General features: G+C 36.2%; 1 protein-coding gene across 1 annotated transcript in view; it reads right to left on the bottom strand.

The window, feature by feature from the left end:
- Nucleotides 1–1,644: 1,644 nt before the first annotated feature.
- LOC106884258 (60S ribosomal protein L11) overlaps nucleotides 1,645–11,105 on the bottom strand; it is an 11,316-nt gene continuing 1,855 nt past the window's right edge. Inside the window, exons 2-6 of the mRNA XM_014935539.1 lie at nucleotides 10,420–10,576; nucleotides 9,568–9,674; nucleotides 7,873–8,020; nucleotides 2,259–2,353; nucleotides 1,645–1,705 (exon numbers count right to left, since the gene is read on the bottom strand). Of these exons, the coding sequence (XP_014791025.1) occupies nucleotides 1,676–1,705; nucleotides 2,259–2,353; nucleotides 7,873–8,020; nucleotides 9,568–9,674; nucleotides 10,420–10,576 (537 nt within the window). The 3' untranslated portion in view covers nucleotides 1,645–1,675. The remainder of the gene's footprint in view (nucleotides 1,706–2,258; nucleotides 2,354–7,872; nucleotides 8,021–9,567; nucleotides 9,675–10,419; nucleotides 10,577–11,105) is intronic.

Here is an 11,105-nt window from a genome sequence, read left to right as displayed (position 1 = left end):
TAATACATCTTAGCTGTTTGGTTTGCTGCTAAAATTATCCCAGATGTTAACCGCCCACAATTTTACAGTTTTCAAGATGAAGTACATTAATTTAAATACAGGTGTAATCAGTAGATTTTACTCTTTTTCGATATTTCATTCAAATGTCATCATTGAAAATAAAGTACAAAACTTTTACTAGTCAATATACCATTGGCTATGCACTTTTATACAATTTAACGAATTCATTTACGTAACAGAATGCATCTAATTAAAAAAATCTCATTAACAGGTGAGACAAAGGCGAATACAGGTGTGTAACATACTGAAAATTAATGCCGTTGCCAGTACCGCCTGACTGGCCTCCGTAGGATTTTCGAGCGAGATCGTTGCCAGTGCCCCTGGACTGGCTCCTGTGCGGGTGTCACATAAAATACACCATTTCGAGCGTGGCCATTGCCAGTACCGCCTGGCTGGCCTTCGTGCGGGTGACACGTAAAAGCACCCACTACACTCTCTGAGTGGTTGGCGTTAGGAAGGGCATCCAGCTGTAGAAACTCTGCCAAATCAGACTGGAGGCTGGTGTTGCCATCCGGTTTCACCAGTCCTCAGTCAAATCGTCCAACCCATGCTAGCATGGAAAGCGGACGTTAAACGATGATGATGATACTTACAAAATAATATAGTGACATATTTCTATCATGAGACTGCCCAAAGCACCCTTTGCAAAAGGAACACATATATGAAGTCTCAATCTGATACCCTTTTGCAGCGAATTCTGCAAACTTCTTTTTCATCCATTTATTTTTTCCACTTTATGGAAGTCAATATTTTCTGTTGACATCCACCTCAGTTAATTTTGCTTTTCTCCCAGTTCTGTGCTTTCTAGAAGAAAATCCCTCACGTAACTAAGATGCGATGTCAACCCGGAATTTCAAATGGTCGTAGTCCTTTGGTGGCTTTTTACATATACAATATATGAATTAACTATAGTTAAACTAACTAAAAACCACAAAAATGTACCTCCACCATTTCTTCCCAGGTTGACCAACTGGGTAATATGCCCGATATTGGTCGGATTTATCAACCCCACCCATATATTTGTTATAAGAAATATTCACGAGGGGTTTCCCCTCAGCACCAACACCAGGTTGTTCATTAGAAAACACAAATAAAATCTGTCTTTAAAAGCAGTAATCTATATATTTTCTTTTTGCATTTGTAAAATGTCCCCTCTATTTTTTAATTTTGTTTTCATTTCATGGGGTAAACCTTTACGGTTTCCCATAACAGTACTGCACATTCAAGTACTTACACAGGCAAGATTTTCTGCCAAAACCACTGAAGAAAAAAGTCAAAATAGAGGTGTCAGTGCTGATGGTGAAATGGTTCCCTAAGAGACCACACTGCATCATGTCCCAAGCCATGCGAATACAATAACGTGATTTGTTTATTTTTTTTTTAGCGATTTCGTAGAGCTTTCGGACACGACCGGCTTGGAACAAATAAAGGCGAATTCATTTTGGTCGATTACGGCCGGCTTGAACAAATGAAGGGTCAAAGTTCCAGGCTGGCAGGAGGTGGACCATAGAATCACTTTCTCAGACCTTGTTCAAAACAGAAAATTAAAAATAAAAACAAGAAAAAAATAACTAAAACAAATAATTTGAATATTTATTTTGTTTATTTCATGTAATTATTTGCCAGGGAGGAGGATACCATCAAACTGGAAGAAAGAAAGAAAATTATATTGAATTTAAAGCCATATTTAAAATACTCTGAATAGAACATTTAAGAGGGAATATTAATTAGCAACAATGAGTTTATGATGTTAAGCATATTTAATTAACTACCAAACATTATAATCTTTTACTATGGTTAGAATTCATTAGCAATCAAGCAGACCAACTACAAAATTACCCAAAACTATATAAATGAAATATCTTATTAAATGCTGATTACCCATGCTCACACACTTTCTGAAATATTAGAAATTGTTTAAAATCTTTCTCCCTCTCATTTTCCCAGTGGCAATTAATTTTTGCCAATCTTATTTAAATTCGGAAACAGTAAAAATTCATCCAATCTTTTTATCTTTAATAAAAACTTTCAACAGTTTTGTTTCCCAAGCAGGTTTCAGCAATCGGAACATTTGCTTAAAAGGTTTTTTTCCCCACAGTTGGAGACTTGTATTAAATTAGAAGGTCTTTCCTACAATTCAAAAACAAAAAGATTATTCCTCAGTTTCTTACTGAAACCAACAGAAACCAATAATTCACCTTTTGTTGGAACCACTTCAAAGCTTCCTCTTTTGTGACTTTATGTTTGACTCCTATCTTGTTCTTCTTTCGTCGGCGGAGACTCACATTGTAACCTGAAATATTCAGACAATCAGAATTAGTTTAGTAGAAAGATAATTTGTAAAGTATGCAGCATGGTAAACACTGGGTGATAGGGAAAAAAAGAACTACCATTTAATTATGGGGACCTATTTCCTCCAAATTATATCAACAAGTGACTTTGTGGTGACTTGTCTAGCACATTATCCATACCCTCAGCAACTGCAAAATCTTGCAATATCCTCAGTGAAAATATCAACCAGTATAAAATTTAGAGTAGTGTAACCAATAGTAACTGGATGAGTTTAATGCGCTACGGTTGCTGCTGTGCTGCTAATACAGAACCATGGCATTTAGCAAGCCTAGATTCCTTAACCACACTGCTTATTCCTGTCAAGTTCTGCAGAGAGAATATTGTTGGATTTACAGTAATCCCCTCGCCATATCACCGTTCACCCATTGCAGTTTACAATTTAAGCTTCCATCCATTCCTCTGCAGTGTTGTTTTGCATTTATAATAAAATAAATATATACAAATGATAAAGATAATAAAACAAAATATACGGTACTGCTTCTACTTCGTGGATTTTCACCTATCACGGGAGGCTTTGAAACCTAACGCCCATGATAGACGAGGTATTACTGTGTAGGTGGAATACAGCAGACCAATCATGAAATCTCAAATTAAAACCGCTTTCAACTAGATTTTTTTCTCTTAAAGACTAGATCTAACTTCCTCTACAGAAGAAGTATAGAAAAAGTTGCAATAAAAAACATTAAAAGCATAGAAAGAAGGAAAGTAAATTTCGATGTCAGCTAACAATTAAGTATAGAAGTAGATTGACGAGGTCAGACAGCAGCCAAATGTTATTAGCCTGGCTGACCAAAACACCTGACAAACAACAGCAACCAATTGGTCAAAATTTTTCAGAAAATTGTCCCATAATTGAAGTAACTGAAGCCAACATGAAGTTGGAGCAGTGTTGCTGAATATGGAGTTGATTTAGCAATGGCAAGTCAGAGTATAAACGGTTTAACATTTATATATACTCAGTGTTACATTGCTTTGATCTACTGGAAATATCAAATGAGGTTTTTGAAATACTAACAATATTTGTATTTGAGTTTTATCAATTTATGTGAACACTACTGGACAGAGAAATCCTAGACCAGATACAGAAAAGAGCCCAAGAATATGACCACCCATAAGCATGCTTCAATAGACGACACTGTCTCCTCCCACCTCTTCTACTATAATGGCCCCTGCTCCTCACAGCTCATGCTACCTCCATCCCTTCTGTCTCTCTTCCTCTCATCACTCGTTATATCCAAATCCCCAACCCCACATTAACCCCTATACCCAATCCTTCCTTTCTATCAGTCTTCCTGTTCATGTCTTTCCTTTAGATTCTATTTCACTTCTATCAAGGAAGGACTAGCTTTCACAATCCAACCCAGTTCAATCTCTGTTTTAATTTTTCAAGGCTTTACAGCATTCACTTGTATTTACTACTAATTCATACAATTGAAATCATCATCACTTAACACTTGTTTTCCATACTCAACTGAAGCCAACAAGCTACGGGGCAGTGTCGACTTCCAATGCCACCTTTGGCATGCTTTCTAAGGCTGGATGCTCTTTCTAATGCCAAACACTTTACTGAGTGCTTCATTTTTTTTTCCTTCTCTGTGCTACTGGAACCAGTGAGGTTGCCAAATAATTTGCAAGACAAAGAAACAAAAAAAGTCCCCTTGACTAAATGGTGGTCTTCAAAGCATGATAGAGGGACAAACCCAGGGGCTTTGCTCTAGAGGAGATACCTGGCCATCCCACATTGTATAGGAGAGGGGGGGGGGTAGCTGGAAAGAAGACACATGGTGTGGTGATGAGATGCCAGACAATCTCAAAGTAACAAACAAGATATAAAAGAAAATCCTTTTATAGGGCAATGTCCCTTTAAATTGAGTAACTGAAGCCAACATTGAGTTGGGGCAGGTTGCTATTAAGGAATTTATTATAGCAATGTTGTGTCAAAGTAGAAGTCACAGACAGTCCAATACTCCGTCTAACATTGCATTTTAACAGCAGCAAACACTGGATTGCTGCTCTCACAAAACAAATATTTCAAAATTCAAAAATAATTTATCACAATTTTATATTTGGATTTAATAGTCTACATTGTCTTCACTCGTCCATTTTGAAGAACTAATAGTTACCTTCTACGTATACAAGTGTACACAGTTCAATAAATACACTTTTTTTTTTTTGTTTAAGCTCAATTTTCAGTGATTTTCAATTGGGATCCACATAAGATTTTGTTGTGAAAGAGAAATAAACTGGTTACAGTTCTTCTCCAGTACACACAATACTTTAATAAATATTTTCATACAATTCCTAAGAATATTTGATAATAAATTTATAATATTTTAAACACAGAATGGCTAAGAGGATGTGAAATATGAAACAAAAGGATCAATGGGTATAGAAAGATGTTGAAAACCACAAGAACCACAAAGTAAATATACAGCAAGCATAAAAATCAGGTGCACGACTATGAATCAGACATTTCTATTGCCAAAAGTGAAGCTATTCGGACAATAATTCCGATAGTGATAAAAAAAATAAAATGTGAATTTGTACTGAATCCTGTAAGAATTTAAAAAGTTATTTTTAGAAAGACATTAGACCTAGCCGCAGTCTTTCCAAGGAAACAAAATGGTTTCATCATTTTCTTCACTTTCCCTTTGAAGCTATACCATCATCACAGTAAATATATATATATATATAAAATAGCAGTTTGGAGCCGTACACTCAACACACTGGGACATGAGAATCTAATGATATATCGTTAGCCACTCCAATGAGGTTCAGCCTTAAAATGTTTTTAATTATATCAATTTCTAAAAGTCTTTAATCAAAACAGCTGTCAGAGATAATTATTAATTTAATTATCTCTATTTTCTTAAAAATATATAATAAACCCTGGTTTATCCAGTCACCTTGCTGTTGAATATTAATTGTAATTATTCAATACTTCTTGTAATCAGTAATTAACCAGTTTATTCATTGGATTTTATTATCCCTTAATGAGGTTTTTAACTTTTATTTGGTTTTTTTTTTTTTCAAATTTACTTTTTTTTATTTGCCAGTAAAAGTTGTGAGAAATTTTGATTAATTTATATTGTGAAATCCTTGTTTCTGTATATTTATGTATGCATGTGAGTTTATTTCATTTAGCTGTTGGCATATTCTTCAATTCCTAGTTTTCTTCTAAGACAAATTCCAGTATTTTCTTGTTGCCCTTATGGCAAACCTGTCTTATGTGCATTAAGTTCAACTGATAGATAACCTAGTAATTTGCACAATTTTGCTGAATCTACCTATATTTACCTGTAATTAGATTCACTTTGAAGCAAAAATTATGACATAAGTTTGATTGAAAACCTTTTGTTAAATTATGTTCCAAAAGATCACATATGTTGATCGAGTTATTTTATGAAAATCAATCTAAATTCACGACTATTTTAGAATAATCCTATCCAATTATGATAGCACTATTATAATAGAAATAGACAGGGTTGGTTAATGGTGACAAAGTCGTCAGGGTAAATGTTCCATAATTGAAGTAACTGAAGCCAACATGAAGTTGGAGCAGTGTTGCTGAATATGGAGTTGATTTAGCAATGGCAAGTCAGAGTATAAATGGTTTAACATTTATATATACTCAGTGTTACATTGCTTTGATTTACTGGAAATATCAATATTATATTAGGGAGTTATGTATACTTTCACAACACACACACACAAGATATAACAAAAGAAAGCCTGACAAGAGAGGAAAAAAGCTTGGAGCACTATCAGACAGAACATTTGGTTGAAAGAAAAAAACAATAACAGTGGATGAATAATACACCAGGAAATATGCTGGTTTAACAATAGGAAGCCCCAGTCACGCCTTTGAATTGGAAGGATTTTTTCTTTTAAAGCAGTGGAAACAAATGTAACATGTATAACCTTGGTGTTAATATACAATATATATGACTGACAACAGCAACTACAATAAGGAAAACGAAAGTGTTAACAACTTTGTATATCAGAAAGACAATGGAGTAAAAATTCATTTTAAGTATTTCTTTAGAGACCGGATCCAAGCAGTCTTCCAGTAATTGCTTTGGTTCCACAACATAACTTCAGAAATCGTCACAGACAAAAAAATATGCACAAGAATTTCTGATCTCAAAAATCAGAGAAAGGAAATTCAGCATTTTTGACTAAAACCATTATTAAGTAAGCAGCCCAGAATTACACAGGACTAAGGTAGAAATGAACCTGTATAAATGAGCAGAGAACACTTTTTGAAACTGTGACTAAGTAACTGGAAATACATGAGAAAAAGCCATCGTCATTTAACATCCATTCTCCCTGTTGGATGGTTTAACAGGGTCTGGTGAGCCACAGGGCCATTGTGCTTCATGGTCAGCTTTGGCATGGTTTCTCCAGCTGGATACTCTTCCCAACACCAACCACTTTAGTGTGTGCTATACTAATTCAGCTCTTTTCTCACCATATCGGCCAAAATATACCCTCCTTAATTCAGATTACACTTCCTACAACATGCCAGGTAAACCCACAAAATGGAGAGTCCTCAGAACTGTTGTGGCTATCATTTTTATATGGGAAGACAATGGCACACGTCAGCAGGGCCCAGAGTACAATGTGGTTAGAAAATGACCACTTCTATATCATACACTAAGGCTATATAATGTTTTCTGATCTATTTGGTTTCTTTTCAGTTTGATCAAACTTGACTGGACTTAGTTGTGGCAGCATACACAACTGCTAGGGTGATGACAATACAAAAGAGATGCTAACGGATAAGAAACAAATGTTTTAAAAGAGGTGGAGCGGAAAGGAAATTTGCTAAGTGACTGCATACAAAGCCAAAAGAGAAAATTTTCCACTTGTATTTAGTCGTGTCGATGTACATAATTCTACAAGTCTGCTGAATCAGATGACAAGCTATTATTTGGTTAGGAATCATCATCATCATCATCATCATCGTTTAACGTCCGCTTTCCATGCTAGCATGGGTTGGACGATTTGACTGAGGACTGGTGAAACCGGATGGCAACACCAGGCTCCAGTCTGATTTGGCAGAGTTTCTACAGCTGGATGCCCTTCCTAACGCCAACCACTCAGAGAGTGTAGTGGGTGCTTTTACGTACCGAGAATAAAAAAACTGGCACTCTGTGATGACAAAGTGCTCCAGTTGATCCGAGCAACAGAACAGCTTGCTCGTGAAATTAACATAGAAGCGGCTGAGAACTCCACAGACAAAGTGTACCTTAAACGTAGTTCTCAGGGAGATTCAGCATGACACCGAATGTGACAAGGTTGGCCCTTTGAAAATACAAAGTACAACTTGTAGAAGTCGTACCCCAATTTTTAAGTTAGGATCAAGTATAAAATGGCGTGACTTATCCAAAGAAGAATGATGAAAAATTTAACAATGTTGGGATTGGTTTTCCAATGACTTTATAAAGAACTACTTACCAGGTCGGCCAAGAACAATGTAGAAATCCATGCCATAGATACCAATGTTGGGATCATACTTAATTCCTAAATCAATGTGTTCTTGAATACCAAACCCAAAATTGCCAGTCTCAGAGAAATTGGACTTTCTCAATTCATATTCTCTAACCTGGAAAAGAAGAGAACCAATAACAACATTAATCCTGCAATACAAGACAATCAGCAGCAGACAAAATGGAAAGCTTCCTCGCCCACGACAATATTCACGCCCCTTGCACGGATTCAAGTTTTCTATACGAATCTGCATCTAACATGTACAGCCACTCTTGCAACCACTTTCTACTGGCCCATAAAAATGGTGTGGAGTATACATCATATAAAATATGAAAAGAATTCTCTAAAATAACACCCCACCTGGACCCTGATCAAAAACGACTTAACTTGGTTCTTGTGTCTCGTGCACCTACAAAGAAGTGAGGGTACTCAGTTCCCATGCACCTAAGGTGAATTCCATTCTTACAACACAATTGAACAATAAATCTGTTCACTACATGAAAGCCCTTGTATGCCACCAAGCCCGCAAGAGAGGTCCCCACATGGACAAACAATCTATCACTTATGCCAAAAAAAATCAAGAGAGTATCTACGTGGTCAATCAAATACCAACCAAATGTCCATCCAATTACATGCTGAAAAGTAAGGACATTAGACAATGTACTTCTCCGTACTCTATGAATGAAGACAATTTAATGGTCAGAATGATTTTTATTGTAGCTCTGTTCAGTCAGAGTTTAATGCCAAGGTCAAAGGTTACAAGTACAAAACTTTGAAACCAACAAAATATAACTGACATGTTGACCAACCAAGATCCACTTTGCCAACGACTTTAGCATCTTCTATAATAAAATATTTGCACAAACCCCACCCCATCTCCCAACTTCAAGGTATAAAAACTACAAAGGATTCTGTGTCGTGATTAAACAGAACATAATACCAATAACAAGTGAATGATAGCCTTGTTGCCCTCAACCAGACTAAGCAAACTGTCGCCCATAGGACATTCTCAAAGGATCACCTAACATAAAAATTCAAAATGTTAATAAATACATTTGATAGAGTTGTCTGAATGCTAAATCGTTGACAACCTTTCATAACCCAGTGACCCCTTTCACTGAATTGTCTATTATATATGACCTTCTCCACAGGTTTTGCGATAATATCCCATCCAGCTAGACTAGCCCCTTTTTCGATGTGCATCCTAGTTAAATTTCTATATGAATTATGAAAGAAATGAAATAACTCATGAATCCCATTCTGGCTTACTAATAACATGTGCCATTTATACTTTGATGTTAATGCAACCAATTTACAAAGAGTCTCAAACATTGTAGAAATAACTGTAATTCAAAGAACTGAAGGTTTGTCTCAGTCAATCCAACACAGAAAAACACCTGTGAGATGAGGTAAAATACTTAAGTAAAAGCATTAGCACTTTCACCTCACATTTAGATATAACCGTTTAGATCCAATAGTTACCTGGAAGAGTTTAGATGGATGCTTCTTTTAATATGAGCAAAACTTTACCTAATTGCATTTAGTCATAAACTAATTAACAAGTCAATTGAAAATAAGGACATGCAACTACGACTGACCATTTACTGCCCCTTGTGCAATTATAACCTTCCTCAAAACCCTGAAATGGTGCTGCTAACTTACCTTAAGACCTCTCTCCAAAATCTCCTCGGCTTTGGCACCACGGACAGTGCAGTGGACAGCAATTTTTTCATTTCTCCTTATACCAAAGGATCTAACGGTGTACCTGGCTGGTAAAAAATAATAAACAACCTTTCAAAGAAAAATTGTAGCCATTTTAGCACAAGCATACAAATACAAAAAAAAAAAAAAAAGATAGTCATGTCGAGAGGAAAAAATACAAGGGAGGGGGGACCTGTTATCGAATAATTTCATTTATCTAGTTAGACCATGACTAAATAGACACTGTTGTGGCTACATGGTTAAGAGGCTTGCCTGCCAACCCTATGGCTGCAGGTTCAGTCTCACTGTGACACTTTTGGGTAAGTGTCAACTATAGCCCTGAGCCAATGACAGGTGGCCAAGATTTTTGGCAATATGCAGTGCTTGAGTAGAAGACCCATCAAGACAAGTGAAATCGTAGTTGTGGCAGACACCCATTACACTCTCGGAGCAATTGACATTAGAAAGGGCAGCCAACTGTAGAAACCATGCTCAATTAGACTGGAGTCTGGTGCAGCTCCTGTTTGCCAGCATGAACGGACAGTAGATGATGATATATATATTTATGAATGTTTGTGCTGCCTTATCTTGATATCATGTGCTTTTTGTAAATGGATGTCATTCGCTTCCAATATTCTACAAAGACATGTCTGGTCATGGGGAAAGATTACCTCACTTTGAAGGTTGGCAACCAGCCAGAGAAAACCTGTTTCATCCAACACATGCAAGCAGCAATGATGGTGAGAGCCAACACCACTAGTGACATCATCCCTCAACGTTTTTCAAGTGTCACGTTGATACAATTTTACTTACCTTTTGAAAATACAGGTTGCTGGCCTGTGAGCTGCTCCAATACCTTGGCAGCACGAGTGAGCCTATCACCAGATTCTCCAACACAAATATTCAAGCATAATTTCTGGATGCGGAGCTGTCGCATTTGATTGTTAGCTCGTTTGTCATCCTTGTCGACCTAATTGGGTGAATTATAGAAAAGAAAGGACCATTTACATCACTCATAGTTTCCATCTTTAGCAACATTTTATATTGGCGACACTGAAGGGTGGGGGCAGGCGTATATCGGCTATAATTTCGGATACGTATTTGTTCCACAAAGTGAGTAGGAAGCTTCTAAGTGCAAGATCGACTACTTGAATTTTCATCAAAATAAAAATCAAACACGAAATAATTCTGTAAATGTTGCACTATTTTAAACTCGATTTTAACTGAAAATTCTGGCGTGTGACTTAGTCCAAAATAAAGATCTGTTCAAATAATAAATTCAATACTACGATTTCGATTAAAAAGAAGATAATGATAAAAAATGGTTCGTTGGAATAACTTTTATCATTTAGGTCTTGCTCTACAAAACTGGTCTGGTATAAAATTAACAACACTTGTCTTGCCGTCTCCTTTGAAATGCACAATGAAGAGGTCACGCGAAAAAGAAATTTTAAAATTTACAATAATCCGATTAAATCTATTTATAAATTTGAGTGAAC

The sequence above is a fragment of the Octopus bimaculoides genome, chromosome 4, assembly GCF_001194135.2.
Source record: "Octopus bimaculoides isolate UCB-OBI-ISO-001 chromosome 4, ASM119413v2, whole genome shotgun sequence".
Taxonomy (NCBI): Eukaryota; Metazoa; Mollusca; class Cephalopoda; order Octopoda; family Octopodidae; genus Octopus; species Octopus bimaculoides.
Note: the sequence above shows the minus strand (reverse complement) of the source record. Positions and strands in the feature narration are given on the sequence as shown.